Source organism: Porites lutea, chromosome 2 (genome assembly GCF_958299795.1).
Source record: "Porites lutea chromosome 2, jaPorLute2.1, whole genome shotgun sequence".
Classification (NCBI taxonomy): domain Eukaryota; kingdom Metazoa; phylum Cnidaria; class Anthozoa; order Scleractinia; family Poritidae; genus Porites; species Porites lutea.
The window spans coordinates 21,344,212-21,363,599 of record NC_133202.1 but is presented as its reverse complement, the minus strand read 5'-3'; the positions used below and the strand labels follow the sequence as shown (position 1 = coordinate 21,363,599).

Here is a 19,388-nt window from a genome sequence, read left to right as displayed (position 1 = left end):
TGGCTTGCAATCCGGAGGCACCGAGTTCGAGATCCTCCCTCCTCCCTGACCGATAGCTGGATTTGTTCACGGTTTTCTCCGAGTTCAAATCCTAGTTCACACTTGCAAATAGCCAACTGGTTTAAAAAAAAACTGAGCACATACTAGTGATGGGAAAGAAACCCCATGCATTGAACTGACTGGACTGATAAGGGCTATATGAACTGTGATAGGGTTACAATACCCTGCGAGTAGGTATTCTTTATTTTTTTCGGGGGAGCAAGAAAAACGGCGGATAGACAAAGCGGAAGGTCACCTCACAAAGGAAAAAGGGAAAAATGACCACTTGATTGCAAAATAAGCTTACTAATACAGCTTTTAGACTATTTTATCGCAACTTCAAGCTTTGGTCTATTAAATGTCACAAAGTTTGATTCTTTAGAAATAACGTAGAAATAACGTTAAAAGAATAGCTTTCCATGCCCGACACTTTTAAACGCCAAATTGAAATAAAGCTAAATGCCGGAAAAATGCATCTTTTGAAATAACTGGCCAACAGTGTGTATGTTATGGTTCAGTCCATATTCTTATTTAAATTATGATTTGCTTTCATTTGTTCAACTTATTGCTATATAATTACCATGCCGAAAAACAAAGAAAAATAGAGATCAATCTTGCGATAAAATCTTGAACCACAACAGGTACACTGACTCCTTCATCTTCGGAGACCCTGTTTCACGATGGTTGGATAATAAAAGTGGTATGATAACGCTAGGCGTGTGACAGTCAGATTTGCACAACTTGTGGATAATTTATGTTAAGTCGTGATAAAAGTTTTTTTTTTTTACGAAATTTAAGAAAATACTGGTCACTGGAATTTCCTTACTGCAAATAACGGCCTTTTGAAACGTCATTTCCCTACGTCCAATTCATAATAACTCTCCTCTTTTTTTCTCAAAAATTCCCAGTCTCAACCTTAAAGCAAACCAAGACCCGCAAGATTGCGGAAAACCTACTGGGGATCCTCATGGATCGAGAACAAGTCCAGTTTTCGTTCAGTTTGCTAATTTTATTATTCGGCGCATGCTCAATCTGCGAGTCCATCTCTTTAAGTACATGACGGACAGTCACAAGGGTTAGCACTAGTCCGACACTCCGCCATGCGTCAAAAAGAGGTATCGTCGGGAAATTCTTCTGATGATAGAATCCGTCGGTAGTGACCCGAGGTCGCCTTAGTGTTGAAATATAACGATTTTAAATAAACGTCTTATCTTTTTTTCGTCTATCTGATTAACAGCCAACCTGACGACTGTCTGTGTACGACATGCGCTGCACTCATGATTGGATAATGATGACGTCAAGTGCATCATTGTCTGTCTCTTTCGAGTATCCTAAATAAACAGTATTTACGACAGTCTGGCAGAGATTTTGAGGGCAGTAGTGACCGATAACCGTTCATCAAGTGTGTTGTACACAGACTACAGTGTCTTGTGTCAATATTTCCTTTTTCCTGTCCCTGCCCCCGGGGGGGGGGGGTACTGCCATATATGGGCTATATAGGTATGTGCCGCTGTGAAGGGTATGGTTTTCAAGCAGTTTACTCTAGGATAGGGTATATAAATCCCCAGGGGGGGGCACTTGGGTATTTTTTGGGTGGGTATGTGCCGCCCGGGACTACAAATTGGCACCCCGTTCTGGAAAAAATTTCCCCTAAAATTGATACCCCGTTCTAAAAATGAGCCAATTTTTTATACCCCGTTCTAGTATTCGCCCTAAAACTGATACCCCATTCTAGAAATGGGCCAATTTTTTATACTCCGCTCTGGGGTGCAACAAGAGTACAACAGTTTGCTTGTTAACGCATTGAACCGTATTTTTAAAGCAATCTGTCCTTAAAAACTTTCAAATGGCTGCTTACAAAAGTGGAGCTTTCGTGCGTTGAAAATTTTATACCCCGTTCTAGAAAACGCCTCTGAAAAGGATACTCCATTCTAAATCAGGAGCTTCAAAATCACGACCCCTTTGGGCGGTACATACCCGTATAGGTAATGTATGGGAGTACCCCCCCGGGTATAAATCAGAGCGTTTGGGTCTAGAATAGGGTATCATTTTTAAGGAAACTGATCAATTGGTTGAAGATTTTATCTAGACTAGGGAAGCAGCTACTCTAGGACAGGGGGGATTTGGGCAGTTTACTCTAGTATAGGGAAGCAAAATTTAGCTGAACTACAGCTCTGGTATAGGTTAAGGGTTCCAGGGTCCCAGCGGCATATCCCCACGCAGAAATTCCTAAAGTACCCCCCGGATCACTACGGAGTGGCACGATAAACGTTCATGCTTTGGTTTGTAATGCAGCTCAGATGATATGTTCCTGGGATTAGCATTTTTGCTCTCAATGGACCATCATGACGAGAATTCAAGGATGAAAACGTCTCTGTCTACCTGATAAAGAGGAAAGACAACAACTTAGGGAAAGTTCATTTAATATGACAAGGGGAGGGGATGAAGATATTGAAACTCGAAGCATGAAATTTTAGCAGCCCCCCTCGCTAGTGGTTCAATTTTTTAGTAGCCCCCTCCTTGGTAGTCGAAAAAATTTCAGAGCCCCCCCCCCCCCCTCCTCGTTCAATTCCTTTTCTCCCCTGAAAAAAGATCGCTAGACTGTATTAAATATATTTACCCAGGGTTCGACGTTGCGACCTGTGGGTCGCCAATGCGACTAGCTTTTTCTCAGTGGCGACTAAATTTTCACGCCTGGTCGCCAACCTGGCTCTAAGATAGGGGATTTTCTTCTCTGGAAAAACGTACACTAATGATAATTTGTTATCCTTTACAAAACTAACGGATAGCTAACGGTTTTTCTGACCCTCTAACGTTTTGTCTAAACGCTTTAACGGTGTATCTAAACGTTTTAACCATTTGTCTAAACCTTTAACGATTTCTTCCAACACTCTAACGGATTGTTCTTTTGATCTAACAGTTGGTCCGTCTGACGTTTGACTTTTACTTGAAAGAGGACTGTAAATTCGACGGAAGTCTTATCGACTTTCAAGCAAATCGATCGCAATTCTCAACAGGTCGTCCCATGTTTCTCTTGGAATGACTTTTGACACATCGATTTAAAACAATTTCTTTATGTCGAACATGTATCTTGATTGCGGACTTTATAGCAGATTAGTCTGATAAAAGCCTAAGCTGATGGAGAACGAACGACGCTTATTTCTCAAGCTTCTGGTAAACAACTTAATGCAAATTTCTGTTGAGCCTGACGACCCTGCCATATTTTATTGACTTCTAATGGAGTACCGTTGAACTCAAAAGACATGCTGTTTGTCTAAGACTTCTCGCGAAATCAACTTCTTTGCCCGAAAACATTAGCGACGTCTCCTCTTTCAGGAGACTTTCGATCACGTGCTAGGCAACCGCGAAACAGATCAAGTTTCACCGATGTTCATTTCTGAACATGCAAATACATGGGACGCAGAACAAATTTTGTAGACTTTGTTCTTTAATAACCCAAATAAGATTTTTTGTGATTCCTAAAGTTTGTTTATCTAAATGTGTATTCCATTGCTTGAATACCTGTTTGAGGAGATTTACGCTGGAGTGTGGGTTCATTTCCCTGAACACCGGCTGGTAATCAAGCCTCGAGCGAAAACCGTTCGAAAGAAAGTTCAAGGAAGTCTAAAGCATTCTTTTTCTGTTAAGGCTAATTAAAAGATGTTAGGTTTATTGTATGCCATTAGTTCTTAAATATAATTTTGGGCGACTAGAATAGTCAGTTATTCTGGCGACCAAACATGAAAACTTGGAGGCCAGCTGGCCCCAAGATTTTTTTCTGAAAGTCGAGCACTGTTACCGTTATTGTCTTCAATGGTTTATACTATGACAAACTTGAGATACAGTTGTGATACAATTTTCTAGAGCATTTTTGGGATGAACAAGAGTGTAATAATTACTGAGACTACATTTGTTATATCTGTAAACCACGTGATATAGCTGAGTTGCACAGGTCATTAAATTGTTGAGTTGAAAACCATCCGATCTGTATGATGATGTCATGTGTTGGTTTTGAAGTATACAAATTTTCGGAGCCCCCCCTCCTACCGCAACAATTTTTTCAGAGCCCCCCCTTCGGGTGTCTAAAAATTTTCGGAGCCCCCCCTCAATATCTTCATCCCCCCCCTTGTCATATTAAATGAACTTTCCCTTATTCTGTTCAAGTAAGTATCCACCGCACCTTCGAACATCCGTTGTATACAACATTTCATTCAGATCATTTTATCATGCTCCCGATCTACCTGATGTTAGTCCGTAGGGTTACTGACTTATTATTAAATCAGGGGGTCTGTGTTGCTTTCCCAGCTATATGCTACAAACTATATGCCGTCCTGTATAATCCGGGTTTATAGTATTGTAATGATGTCAATCGCTTTATGTGCCGTGCTCGACTCTCTACCGAGTGTCCGAGGGAGTCTTTGGATTACAGTGAGAGTTTCGTTTCGAAATTGTTTCCCACCCTATGAAATCGTTCAAAAACTATTAATTCATAGAAAGTATCACAGTCGTAAACAAGAAATACGAGAAGGACGAGAAACTTGTAGCTCTTACAGCCTTGATAGACCAAATACGTCGGATTCATCAAACGCTGTGCGCTTGCAAAGCCGGAAGTAAAGTTCAGATTAACTAGACTGTCACAACTCAATAACTCATATAGACTTTCAAATTTTGATAGACTTGTCTGTCTCAGTTCTGAAAATAACAGAGGCAGTCAACGATTATTTCCTGTAAAATAACTATTCTCAGAAGTAAATATTGCCAAGAAATTTCTCAACCTCGAGAAAGGCAAAAAATGTGTGGATAACTGTTCCATTTGGGAAACTTTCCTCAATAACTGATATAGATTTTCTAGTTTTGCAAGACTCAAGACTGATTGCTATTAGCCTGCAGTGCAGGCGTATTTTGGGCGGGCGAAAGCTGCTTGTTTATGTTCGTACTGTTGTAACCGCCATCTTGTTATGACGGAGAAGATTCAGGGGCGAGTAAAAATAGTAACCCTACGGGTAGGTGCTAGGGCGAAAGAAGCAAAGAGGGGAGGGGGAGGGGACAAAATTACCCCGCTCCTTTTGACTCATCCCATTTTTCTCCCCTCTTTTGGAGTTTCAACATGCGCTTTCGCGAGCAAAACATTCGCGCGGCCGAAGAAAACGCATGTACTGCAGTCTAGATTGCTATTACATTAGATTGTGATTACTGATGGACAGTTAGTTATTAAATAATTTGTTTAATACCTTGCTAGCTGCAGGGCCCGGTTCCTCGAAAGATGGTTAAGTTTGTAGCTCAGCAACAAAAATGAGTTAACGAAGATTTGCCTTGCCTTTTCACGATCTAGGATATAGGGAATTAAACATTGTTCCAACTCACTTCTATTCTACTTCTTCAAACTCATACATACATACATACATGTACATACATACACACATACTGGGCGCTTTCCATTCAGCCCAAAATTTCGGAAATAACTTAAAAAAACGTTTTATCTTAAGTAAGATATCTTTCTTTCATCTAGAAACTTACGTAACTCTGAACAGAAAATAGAAACCTCCTTTTAATGGATGGCTGATTAACGGCCAACCTGACGACTGTCTGTGCATGACATGCGCTGTAGATTGGATAATGATGACGTCAAGTGCACACTGTCTGTCTCTTTCGAGTATCCTAAATAAACAGTATTTACGACATTCTGGCAAAGAATTTGAGGGCAGTAGTGACCGATTACCGTTTATCAAGTGTGTTGTACACAGACTACAGTGTCTTGTGTCACTATTTCCTTATTAGTTTTCTTGCCAGTCGATCACTACGGAGTGGCACAAATTTAGTGGCACGATAAACGTTCATGCTTTGGTGACTATACGATGATTTGTAATGCAGCTTAGATGATATGTACCTCGGATTGGCATTTTTGCTCTCAATGGACCATCATGACGGAAATTTAAGGATGAAAACGTCTCCGTCTACCTGATAAAGACAGCAATTTATCCTGTTCAAGTAAGTATCCACCGCACCTTTGAACATCCATTGTATACAACATTTCTTCAGATCATTCTATCATGCTCCCGATCTACCTGATGTTAGCCCGTAAGTTTACTGACTTATTATTAATTAAATCAGGGGGTCTGTGTTGCTTTCCCAGCTATATGCTACAAACTATATGCCGTCCTGTATAGTCCGGGTTTATAGTATTGAAATGATGTCAATCGCTTTATGTGCCGTGCTCGACTCTCTACCGAGTGTCCGAGGGAGTCTTTGGATTACAGTGAGAGTTTCGTTTCGAAATTGTTTCTCAATCTATGAAATCATTCAACAACTATTAAAGCATAGAAAGTCGTAAACAAGAAATACGAGAAGGACGAGAAACTTGTAGCTCTTACAGCCTTGATAGACCAAATACGTCGGATTCATCGAAAGCTGTGCGCTTGCAAAGCCGGAAGTGAAGTTCAGATTAACCAGACTGTCACAACTCAATAACTCATATAGACTTTCAAATTTTGATAGACTTGTCTGTCTCAGTTCTGAGAATAACAGAGGCAGTCAACGATTATTTCCTGTAAAATAACTATTCTAAGAAGCAAATATTGCCAAGAAATTTCTCAACCTCGAGAAAGGCTAAAAATGTGTGAAATTAACTATTACCGTTTGGGAAACTTCCCTCAATAACTGATACAGACTTTCTAGTTTTGCAAGACTCAAGACTGATTGCTATTACATTAGATTTTGATCAGTGATGGACAGTTAGTTAGTAAGTTATTTGTTTAATACCTTTCTGCAGGGCCCAGTTCCTCGAAAGATGGTTAAGTTTGTAGCTCAGCAACAAAAATAAGTTAATTAAGATTTGCCTTGCCTTTTCACGATCTAGGATATAGGGAATTAAACATTGTTCCAACTCACTTATATTTTACTTCTTTAAACTCATACATACATACATACATACCTACCTACCTACCTACCTACCTACCTACCTACCTACCTACCTACCTACCTACCTACCTACCTACCTACCTACCTACCTACATACATACATACATACATACATACATACATACATACTGACATACATACATACATACATACTGACACATACTGTGCGCTTTTCATTCAGCCCAAAGTTTCGGAAATTTCGGTCATATGGAACAGACCCTTTCGATTCTGTCGATTCGTTCCATTGGGTAAGTGGAATTTCCGAAATTTCAAACCGGAATTTTTGTTGAATGGAAAGCATCAACAAAGGTAAGTGCAGGGAAAAAATTACACAAAAGAGCTAAAGAAAGAGTTCAGAAATATTTTCAAAACATAGAAAAATTAAGCCCTATTAAGAATAAAGAAAGATACCACAAGATATTTAAAAGCGATTTTAAAGAACGCTTAATGGTCAATCAAAACCTTCCCTTATACTTTGTGTGAAGTTGTTACTTCAGATGAAACTACTCACTGTGGCAATTGTTTCACTTCTAACAAAAACCTGCACTGGGCATCAGGGGAGGAAGTTTGGGCAAAAATTGCATTTTTTTGGAACAATTTTCTCCTTGAAAATTGGAGTTTTGCTACGTAAATATTTCAGAAAGCAGACTTACAGTTAAAAATCTGTTTACATGATAGCAAAACATCACCCTTTCTCTCAATAAAAATGTTATCAATTTTTCTCTGCCCCCCCTCCTGTTCATTGTCATTTACAAGGGAGGGAAACATTTTTTCACAAGGCTAATAAAATATACATTTTTGAACGCAATTTTTTCTTACTAGCCCTCCGATTTAGATCAAAATTGAAACAGGATGTAAATATTTCACCCTTTGTGAACCATTTCATGCTTAAAAATCTGGGATGAACAACAATGGTTGTCTTTACACTAGGCTATTAAGTAAGAATTAAGAGCTGCTAAGTTTTACTTAACCAAAAATTTGTGTGTGAAGGCCTAAGTAAAATCTCAAGTAACTTTACTTTGCGTCTCATTAAAGTCGGAAAGTTGAAACGATTCAAGAAATTTTCAAGCGACTCAAAACTTGAAAACCATCCTTATGACCGACTTATCAGACATAGCTGACTTGCGGTTTCTTGAGCTCTGAGAAAGGCGAAACCTGTCAATCAATCTTAATTATGTTGCATGGGAAAATAGGCTTAAGTAAATCTGAAGTAAAAAAATAGCCTGCGTAGCTGGCGGTATTGTGTAGTAGTCGAGTGAGATTTGGCGGCGGAGCCGTTGTAATATAGTCGAGTGAGATTTGACGGCGGAGCCGTCACGAGCGGCGAAGCCGCGAGAAATACCGCCTGCCAGAGAACCATGATTTTTCGAATGCCGCCCACTTTTGTCACGTTAGCTGATCCTAATTAAATCAGCCAATCAAAGAGAAACCAGTTTAGAAATAAGCGTTGACAGGCTAAACACGACTCTTAAGCTCGTGACAATGTGAAACGTGACCTTGTGAGTTTGCTTGAACAGAGGTTTTTTTATTTTCTCGGCTCTCGCTCGAAGGTTACTAGCACTACACAGTCCATGTATCATTCTAAACTTTCACTGAGTAAATCTTTTTTTGCAACACTAGGCTTAACATTAAAAGGTCATGAAGCTGGTTTGTTACATGCATACTGAGTAACCATTTCCGGTGGTTTATTCTTCTGTTGTTGTTCCTGATAGGATTTGATCTCAGATGCAGTTGTAAAGTGTTTTAATTTTCTTTGACCTTTGTTTCTACGGCTAAATTAAGACAATTCCAGCGCTGTGAAGTTTAAAGACGCCATTTCGGCAATTTGGTCATCAATTATGCTCTTTCTAAAGCGGAAATCACAATCACTTTACATGTACGTCTTCTCCAGTTTGCCATCCGCTCCCTAAATTGGGAAATATACGCGAAGGCTTATCTACCATGATTGACATATGTATGGCCCTCGACCAATCCGTTTCCCCGCACACTGGTGTGCGGACCATTCAAAATACCAGGGTTTTCTGGCAGGCGGTATTTCAACCGCCTCGTCCCTACTCCTTTTTTTTGGAACACGGCTCCGCCGCCAAAACTTTCTCGTACCCACACAATACCGCCAGCTACGCAGGCTAGTAAAAAAAGAGTCGGCTGTGTGTGAAGCTTTCTTTTACTTGAAGAATTTAAGATTTACTTACCTTGAAATACTTCTTAGCTTATTTAGGCTCTAGTGCCAGACTACCAGTGACTGTGAAAAGAGCTGAGTAAACGCTCTGGTTTTGTGATTTTTTCATATTTTAAAGACAGTGCATTTACAGCAGTTAAGAGGGTTGCAAAGGTCTAAAATAAGCATGTGAGGGGGGTACCATTGCCAATAGAAGGTATACGGAAGGGGTACCTTTTCTGTCAAAAATAGTATATAAAAGGGTAAGGGATTGGACCTCCGGGCGGAGTCTCCCTGTTTAAAACTTTGCCGAGATCCCGTGGGACTTCTTTGCTGAATCCCTTAGGACGCCTTGTTCCTACAGAACAAGGTGAAATCGTCATTAATAATATTACCACCGTTAATCAGTGTACTTGAGATATTACCGGTCACTTTTAAGTATTACAGCAGAAGGTCTTGAAGGAGACGACATAACTGAAGTCCGAGTCAGATTTTTCTGGAGGCACTTCTGTTTCATGCAAGGAAGACAAAGAGAATTCGTTGACAAGTAAGTTTTATTGAGCATAGTGTCAGCCGTTTTTTCTCCTTTTTTTTTCAAACAAATATAATTTATTCGTGGCTTTCCCACGAACATTTCGTGGTAATAAAATATTATCTTTTACTTTATAATTAAAAAGATTTGAAATGAGCTTAACGAAACAAATCGTTAGCATTTCAGAATTGTTTCATGCTGGTTACTCTAGGAACGACTTTGGTGCAGTTGTCATAAGAAATATCTGCTTTGCTAGCGTAGCATAATAGTGCCCAGTCTCCTTTTGCACAATTCGTTTAAGTGCCGCAATCTCTTATGCTGGGGATTAGGCAAAACCCGCTTCCCCTCACACTTACAGGACCAGCTCACTTATTCAGTAGATAGCAAGCATAAAACGATGAAGAACGTAAACAATAATCACCTGACCGACCGACCAACCGACCGACCGACCGACCGTCCGCCCGCACCACAGGCATACCAATGTTTACTCTCACACTTTCTAGCTACTTTGGGAGCCCAGGAGGAAGCTGATTGCACATCAATGTTGTCATCAATTGACAGCTGTCAAAACAAGGTATCCGCTGACAAGAGCCATGGCTCTTGACTGACCAGTATCACCTGACCGTATCACGGGCTCAGGTATCGACCCATCAAGGTTGAGTATTTTTGAAGTTAACCGCTGACAATTTATTCGTTTTCAAATGATTGCAGGCTCAAGTTTACTTATTTTTTAAATTCATATCAAATATGTTGTGTTTATGTCAGGATCGCCCCGCACTATTACGATTTTGATTTCAAACTGACCTCAGACGCAAAAATTCTGCCAGTTTTTTTTAAATGCAGGCGGGGAAGACCTTTTCTTACCATGTTCACGTGTTGGTCATGCTCCACGTCCAATTTTTATGCTCTGATTGGTTAAAATTTGACGGGTGAGTTCATGCGTAAAATTTATGCAGCATCTTGAAAGTTGTTTACTTTGACAGCTGAAGCTGACAGAGTTTTGAGTCAACTTTTGATGTTTTTAACTGTCTTTTTCCACTGGATGTACAAAATGAAATACAGCTGCTATCAAGAGTGTTCTCTTATTCATCGCTGGTTTGTTTATTGGGTTTTTAGTTGAGAAATGCGTCGCTTGTCAAAGCCGATAATCCGATTTCGGATGGCATTGTTTTTGTTTTCAGTTGTTTTTCACCTTGCTGGATGCGTGCGAGAATTATAAAGGCTCAAGCGATCCTTGCCTTACTTGATAGCTTTCAGGAGCTGCATCTCGAAATATGGTAAGCCTGAGTAATTATTGTATTTATATCTAATTTCATGAAGTCCAGCGGCGCAGTTTATGAAGCTAGTTTATGCACCTTTGTATTAAGATTTGACTGAGACACTGATCTAACCTAGTATGAGGTTTGATATAAGCTTAAGCTTACAGAACTTTAAAAAGCCTTTAGTCGATATTAATTCACCGTAAATAGAAAGAAAAGACTTTCCAAAGAATATTTAGTTATAATTTTGGCTGTAGAAAGAAAGCTTTGAGCGATTTTCTTGCCCTGAGTTCATCTTTGGAAACAGCAAACAGGCCCGGGAAACCGGCGGCTTAAAACATAAACTTAAATCTTTAAGCCAGGGGGGTGGGGGGGGGGGGGAGGAGAGACGAAGTCTGGGTTCGAGAAACGATGTTCTCACAACTTGCAAAGCGGTCACCCAGCGTGGTGGTAAGCGGATAAGTACAGTATTTTTCCCACAGTAAATATTTTTTGACTTTTTAGAAGCAAGAATTGAAGCCAACTGGCAGAGGAAATCAGAAATGCTTAAAAAAATTGAAAAAAACCATATCATTCATCTTTGTTTTTCTTGCATATCGTATTTGTCTTTCGGTACTGAAATTCGTAGTCCATGGGCCAAGTGGCTAAAAATGGCGGATCGTTACCACTTGGGGGGACGAAGGCCACCATATATCAAATTAAAGCTTATCATGTGTAGATTTCAAAAATATATGATGGAAATGTTGTAAGAGTAGCTTAAAGGAGTCACGTGACCTTGAATTTTGCATAATTAGCATAAATTGATAATATACTAAAATGCGGCTTTTAGTAAGTAAGGCTGTAGATTCTGCATAAAATAAAGCAAGCATAGATAAGATATAATGTCTGTAAAGTATTTTGTCACTTTTAAGGATAAATAGTCACGTGGCAGTGACGTCACTTCCGGTCACGGTAAAAAACCCTCCATTTTTTGTATATTTTCCTATTTTTTTTTTTTTTTTTTTGCTTCTTTTGTTATGTGATTCAAAAGTGCATTTTATAACATATGAAAAGCAGTAAAAGATAATATAAGTAGTGTTATTTCAGATGCATGATTTATCATCGAGCGATTTTTCACCAGTATGGTGACCCTGTGGCGTTACTCTTGCAAAAGACTGGGCACAAATGTACAAGGAAGCCATCTTGTTTTTGTGGTAATTACAGTCCTCAAAGATGTGAACAAATATGGATTCAAGCATACCTCGTAAAAGACAAAGAACTGAGCCTTATTGCATAATACATTGTACTGATGACAACACAACTTTAATCAGTCCAAATTCTCTTGACTCATGGAAAACGTTGCAAAAAGCTGGTCAAATCCGAGATCACGAAGGCATTCTTAGTGTACAGGTTGCCGATGACTAAATCCCGAATGGAGTATTTTACCATCGCAAATGTCGAAGCACGTTTACACACAAACATGACTTAGATCGAATTACAAAGAGTAAGAATGATGAAAAAGAGAAGGAGGTGGAGGTGGAGTCGAGTCATCTAGAGAGGAGATCATCTATAAGACAAGGTAGGATGCTTGTTCGGCTAAATAAAAAGAAAGAATCTTAAGGAAATAAGATAATCATAGAGTAGTTTTGTATGGAAAGAAAAGTTTCAGATTGCAGAATTTTAGTTATAGTTATAGTTATCTATATCAATATCTTGTTTGTATTCTGCTATGAAAAGTAAAATTCTTAATAAAATTATCAAAACATCAATTTCTTTAAGGAAAGCCAAGTACTTCCAGCTCCCGGGTGTACGAGAAACAGTGCATCTTTTGTGAAAAGAAAGACAAGTTTGTTAAAGGTTCAAAATCAAGGGAGGGCTTAACACAAGCCAGACAACTCAGAGTCGATAATACAGTGAGAAAAGCTGCAGAAATAAAGCATGACAAGAGAATCCTGGCCCTGGCAAGCCGAGAGCTGGTTGCAGCCGAAGCTCACTGGCACCATTCCTGCTACAAGAATTATACAAGGACAAACAGCAAATCTGTGAATACAACAGATACTGAAGAACTTCCTGATGGTTATACTGAGGCGGAATTCAACGCATTTTCTAGATTATGCGATTATATAAGGAATGAATTATTTCAGAGCAATAATATAATAGAGCTTGCACAATTAAGTGATATGCTTAGAGGGTGGATGTTGGAATCTGGGGTAATAGAAATCAAGCCATCAACAATCACTCACTTAAGAAGAAAACTTAGTGTTGAATTTGGAGATTCCTTACACTTGATTCAAAATGAATCTAACAAAGTTATCGTCTACCCAGATAGCCTCACACGGGATCAGCTAGTCTTATCAAACCATCGCCTACAAAAGGAAGTAAACGTTTAAGGGCCTCTCGTTCACACATTGGCGAAAGTTTAAAAGATGTAGCTAGTGAGATTAGGCAGTCTGTAAAGCAACACTGCGCTAAACAAGAGTGGCCCCCAGATCCCTCCAATATCACCCAGGAAAACAGTGACGCTCCAACTCTAGTGACAACCTTTCTTCGGTACGTTCTGGGTGGCGATGATCAAGAGCTCGGTGAACGCATGTCCTGGCTTAGCAGTTCTGTTGGTCAAGACCTTATGTTTGGTATAACCCGTGGTCGATACAAGCCTGCAAAACACATTCTGTTACCCTCGGCAGTCAAATTGCTAACAGGTATTTCATTATTATAAAATTTATTATAAATGTTTTTACAAGTGGCTGCAATTTATTCAGGATTAAACTTAAAAAGAGAAGATGACTATATTGAGACGCCCTTAATAGTTGAAAAAGTTCGATTAATAATTTAGTGATTTCTGTATTAAAGTATTTGTTTGTTTGCTTGTTCAGATTTAATGTAATTAAAATAAAACTGTGATAGAATATTATTTATTGTAACTTTAAAAAAAAAATTGTAGTTTTTCTTCCTTTTCCTTTCCTTTCTTTTCCTTTCAATTTATTTTTCTTTTAGCTGGTCCGCCTAGATTAGTAATTGCTATTTTGCGGGCCAGTGTATTGTAACCAATAGTCTTATGAAATAAAGTTGAAGTTGAAGTTGAAGTTCAATCTATTTCAGGTAATGTTGAGCTTATACAAATTCTAAACCGTCTTGGGCACGGTATATCATATTCTCAACTCGAAGAGGTTGATACAGCCCTGTGCCTACAAAAACTTGCCATGACACCTGAAGATGGCGTCCCTCTCCCAAGCAACATATACCCAGGTACAAATACTGTCCTCACCTTTGACAATATTGATAGGCTCGAAGGAACCCTGTCCGGAGGTGGGACATCGCATCGTGTTAATGGTATCGCCGTTCAGCCTGTTACTTACGGCCTTAATCAGAAAATAGTGGTCCCCAAGGTGGACAAGACAAAGAAAAGATCATTCTCTGCCCCAGAAGAGCCTCTCCCCATCTACAATGTCGGCAAGCGAGTTGGGCCCCCACCAAGAAAAGTGAGGGATGTTGATCGCGAAACAATTCTTAAAGAATTTACAAAGAAGAATCTGCTGTTCATCCTTGCTCGTCTACATTATGCAGCCCACCAACAAAAGGTCAGCAGCTGGACTGGGTTTAACATCATGGTTCACGACAAAGACGCCATCATTCCCAATAATGTAGGCTATTTGCCGACCATTAATGCACCAGCCACTGATGTTTCCACCGTCAACGAAGCCCTCAACCGATCACTCACTATCATGCGCTCGCTCCATCTCACAAGCATCATATGTGTTTTCGATCAGGCCATCTATGCCAAGGCGTTTGAGGTGAAGTGCAAGGAGTATGAGAAGTTCAAGCCCATAGTTCTACGTCTTGGAACTTTTCATACCCTTGGTACATTGATCTCTATCATCGGTAAAAGGTTTCTGCATGCTGGTCTAAAGGACTTATTCATTGAAGCTGGGGTAGTGGCTGAGGGATCCATGTCTGCAGTGTAATTTACAAGGACAGAATACCAGAACCAAAAATCCAAGTAAATCACTTAACACGGTGCGCGACATAAAACGAACTCGACGAAAAGTGAAGGAAGTAACATCAACAGATTTATTGAACCAGAGATCAATGTTCCTAGCACAGAGGTCACAACTTGATACAGAAGAATCGACGGGTCGATTGACAAGACAAAAGGTCCTTAAGTTGTGAAATCGGTACAAGTCGTACAAAGTCGGTTCGAACTGAAAACGATAAAATCGAACGAAAACTTAGCTAAAAATACATAGAGTGCAAATATATCTGACTAAAAACCGATGATACCAAATAGCGAATGAGAACTAAATAACACTAGAAAATACACTAAATCAGCCTATAAAGTTATTAAAGTAATACGACGATAAAACTGCTGGTATCAATGACTCAGCATACTCATGTTGAAGAGTAGCGCATAAGAACCCTTAAAACCACTGTAGCTCAGTGATGACAAGACTAAATAGATTCCTCACATAAACAGAAAAGATTACAACAACGATGTTGCAAGTCGATAACCAAAACTAAGCTCTATTATTCCTATAATGACATCGATACTGAAAAAACTAAAAAGAAAAGGAAAACTATACTCACTTTGGTTTACACACACACCAGTGTTATCTTGAATCAAAAGCTAAGCTGAACTTGATAGTTGATGAGCACGAGTGTAGATAGAAATGAAGCCCCAATGGCTGACAGAAGTTAACACCATGAAGTGTACACTAGAGCTGAACTAACTAAGATGAAAACGCTAAATTTGTAAGAAAGGAAACGTGCCTGAAAACGATCTAGAAATTATTACGTATTTCCCAGGCGGACATAACAAAAAAGGGCTGGGAAAGTAGCCGTGGGCTTATCAATAAAAATCATCATTTATGTAGGCGTTAATCGATTTAGAATAACTACCGTAAGCACGTTCGTGCACCAATAAGGGCTAACGAAAAGAAATCACGTTTCAAAACCAACATGCAGTTCTGGAGGGCCGAAACTATAACAGGGGTGTTCGTGTGCACAAACTGGCTTACGAAGCATTCATGAGGGTGGCATTGGAAGGATTTTATCCTTGGCTTGACGAGTCACACCCAGCGGACAGTCGTCAAGTACAAACATGTCTTGATGAAATTGGTACCCTAGCTGATGGATTGTCTAAAGAAAGACACGATGAGGTTTTCAAGAGCCGAGTTTTCCAGCGTTTTTCTGACCTTTTTGCCGAATACACTCTTCATCTTCGGAATACCAATGCCCCCCTTTCAGAATTCTGGATGTCCTATATAGACATGATCGAGCTACTACTTCACATGATCTGTGCTTCTAGAAAAGGGAATTGGGAACTCCATCTCTCCTGTGTCCGCCAGATGCTCCCGTGGTGCTTTTCCTATGATGCTATCAACTACGCAAGATACATGTCAGCTTATTATAGCGATATGACAAGTCTACCAGATGAGCACCCTGAGGTACACGAGTTCATGAGAAATGGTGGATTTTCAGTTCAGTTGAGCAACGACAATACATTTGGAAGAATTCCCGTTGACCAGACTCTTGAAGAAACCGTAAATAGAGATACCCAAACACCTGGGGGTACTAAGGGCTTTAGTTTGAAACCTGGAGCCGTACAAAGGTACTACTTGACGGCAGAATTCAGAACTTTGTTCCTGCGCAGTTTGCGCGAAATGGTTGGCTATGCCAAAGGGAAGCACGGTCATGCTGACCTTCACTCGTATCGCATTGCCCAAGATGAGAAAGATGTTGCCGCAATGGTTGATTTAATCAAGAACTGGACAGATCCATTTGCAGGTCATATGCAACCGTCCAGCATCTCGACAGGAGCTGTTGCCACTACTGCTATAGCAGAGGACCTTGCGACCGCCTATAAAGTTGGAGAGGCAGCCTACGCTGATTTCAAGAAGACCCGTCTCGAATCACAGCCCCCAACGGTAAGGTTCAATGACAAATTGAAGAAGCAAAAGCTGAAAACCTTCAGTGCTTTATCGAAGACCAAGACGGTGGCAAAGGGCAAAGACTCAGAAACTGTTCTGCGCGCTGATCGAAATTTGTTTGCGCGGATGATCATAATTGCTGAAAGCCGCAATCTGCAAATGCAAAATGTGTTAAAGCACCCATTAGGCCCTCTTCCTGCTTCCCTGGCCTGCAACAATGGCTTTCCCCGCAAGACCAATAAGGCACAACTTGGCAAAGAATTAGAGAAATTGATACAGCCAACGGTAGAAGTAACAAGGCCTTCAGCTTACCTAATAGATGGGGTGGCTCTGGTCCAAAAGCTGAAGGTAGATTATCTCACATTTGGTGAGATCGCAGACAATATTTTATCTAGAGTGTTGCGTGAGGCGGAGGGTAGCGATGGAGTGGATGTCGTATTTGACGTGTACAGAGACATTTCCATAAAATCAGCAGAAAGAGAACTCAGAGGTGAAAGTGATGCAATAACTTTCAAGAACCTTGCGGCTGGCCAGAAGTTCAAGCAATTCAAGAATTTTTTACGCAATGGTGACAACAAAACAAGTCTTATCAGATTTGTTGTGGAACACTGGCAAAAAACACCGGGTCGCAAGAGACTGGAAGACAAGGAGCTGTATGTAACATGTGGAAACCGATGCTACAAGATCACTGCCGAGAGAGTAGAGGAAGAAGAAGAGCTAAGATCCGAACAAGAGGAGGCTGATACACGACTTCTCCTGCATGTGCAACATGCAGCAAATGAGCAGCGATATAGGTCAATCATTGTATCCTTGGAAGACACAGACGTTAGAATCCTGTGCCTAGCGATTTCATTTTCCATTGATGTACCGATTTATCAGCGTTGTGTTTCTCAACTGAACGCTCGGTATGTCGACATTGGAAAAATAGCCCACGTCATTGGCCAGGATGCGTGCAAAGCACTACCAGGTTTGCACGCATTTACGGGTTGTGATGCAGTGAGTGCCTTTGCAGGGATTGGGAAAGTGAAGCCCCTGAAGAGGTTACTGAGGAAAAAGGAATACCAACGTACGTTCCAGCAACTTGGAGAAAACTGGTTGATGTCTGAAGATCTTCTGATGCAGTTAGAGGCATTTGTCTGTGATATGTATGGCTCCAAGAACGGTATCTCAGACGTGAATCAATGCAGATATTCGGTCTTCTGTGCAAAGAAAGGTAATGATTATAATAATAATTAGAATAATAATAAACTTTATTAAAGAGTCATATAAAGTTCGCTAATCGAAGACACCTAGCTATCTGCATGATATTAAGAAATTAGATCACAATAACAAAGAAATAAATTCAGCGATAAATGTAAATGTAAATGTTTTCCCGCCCCATACCTATGATATATATTCATATATTCATTCAGGTGAAGCGGAATCCCATCAGCTGCCTCCATGCCAAGACAGCTTGTACAAGCATTGCCGGCGAGCCAACTATCAAGCGGCGATATGGAAAAATTCTCTACGAAACAACGACATTCCATCCCCAGTTGGTCATGGCTGGTCTCTTGTAAATGACGGAGCTCAAGAGGGATTGGTGATAGATTGGATGAGTGGACTCCCGGCACCAACAGTTGTAATAGAGCTTATGTCATGTATATGCAAGAAGGCCTGTAATGATGATTCATGTGACTGCATTCGAAATGGCTTAAAGTGCTCCGACCTTTGCCGCCTAATAACTTGTTCTAACCAGCCAGATGAAGAGGAGGACATCCAGGTAGACCTGGATGAAGAGCACGTTGACTTTGACTGAAGTCTCTTGAGTGTGGGTGTAACATTTTCAACATATCACCTACCCATGAGAAACACTTATCATGCTAAGAACACAGGGTATCCAGTTTAATTCTTATTTGAACATACATTTAGAATAATGCTAATTGCTATATCTTTTAGAGCTTTTTATGGTAAAAATACTCTGAATTGTATTTTTGAATTACCTAAAAGAAAAAAGGGGAAAAAGTGAAAATATAGACAAAAATTGAGAGTTTTTTTACCGTGACCGGAAGTGACGTCACTGCCACGTGACTATTTATCCTTAAAAGTGACAAATTACTTTACAGACATTATATCTTATCTATGCCTGCTTTATTTTATGCAGAATCTACAGCCTTACTTGCTAAAAGCCGCATTTTAGTATATTATCAATTTATGCTAATTATGCAAAATTCGAGGTCATGTGACTCCCTTAAGCTACTCTTACAACATTTCCATCATATATTTTTGAAATCTACACATGATAAGCTTTTATTTGATATATGGTAGCCTTTGTCCCCCCGAGTGGTAATGAAAAGCCACTTGGCCCATGGACTATCGGGGGAAACTAAAACGCAACCGTGCTAGATCTTAACCAACGACGCGCTCGATGGATTTATTTATAGGTTACATCGTTTTTGCCGGGTAAGGATAACTTGATGCTGATAAAAATTACTGGACCAAGTGTCAAATTTATCGGAAGCAAGTATATTCAAGAGAGCTTTATAAATATTAGCTTACTGCTCTACATATCATAACTGAATAAAAATTAACACTTC

General features: G+C 39.9%; 2 protein-coding genes and 1 long non-coding RNA gene across 3 annotated transcripts in view; 2 read left to right on the top strand and 1 right to left on the bottom strand.

The window, feature by feature from the left end:
* The first annotated feature begins 6,008 nt into the window (after window positions 1–6,008).
* LOC140928006 (uncharacterized) overlaps window positions 6,009–19,388 on the top strand; it is a 76,117-nt gene continuing 62,737 nt past the window's right edge. Inside the window, exon 1 of the mRNA XM_073377722.1 lies at window positions 6,009–6,027. The gene's annotated coding sequence lies outside the window, so the exon portion shown is untranslated. The remainder of the gene's footprint in view (window positions 6,028–19,388) is intronic.
* On the bottom strand, window positions 14,934–15,883 carry LOC140926733 (uncharacterized). Its single transcript, XR_012164467.1, has 2 exons — window positions 15,470–15,883; window positions 14,934–15,087 (listed from the first exon to the last, which is right to left on the bottom strand). It is a non-coding gene; the product is annotated as an uncharacterized lncRNA (long non-coding RNA).
* Window positions 16,232–18,765, top strand: LOC140925803 (uncharacterized). The gene is made up of 2 exons (XM_073375671.1): window positions 16,232–18,025; window positions 18,225–18,765. Exons 1-2 carry the CDS (start codon window positions 16,279–16,281, stop codon window positions 18,608–18,610), a joined length of 2,133 nt encoding a protein of 710 aa, XP_073231772.1. The 5' UTR covers window positions 16,232–16,278; the 3' UTR covers window positions 18,611–18,765.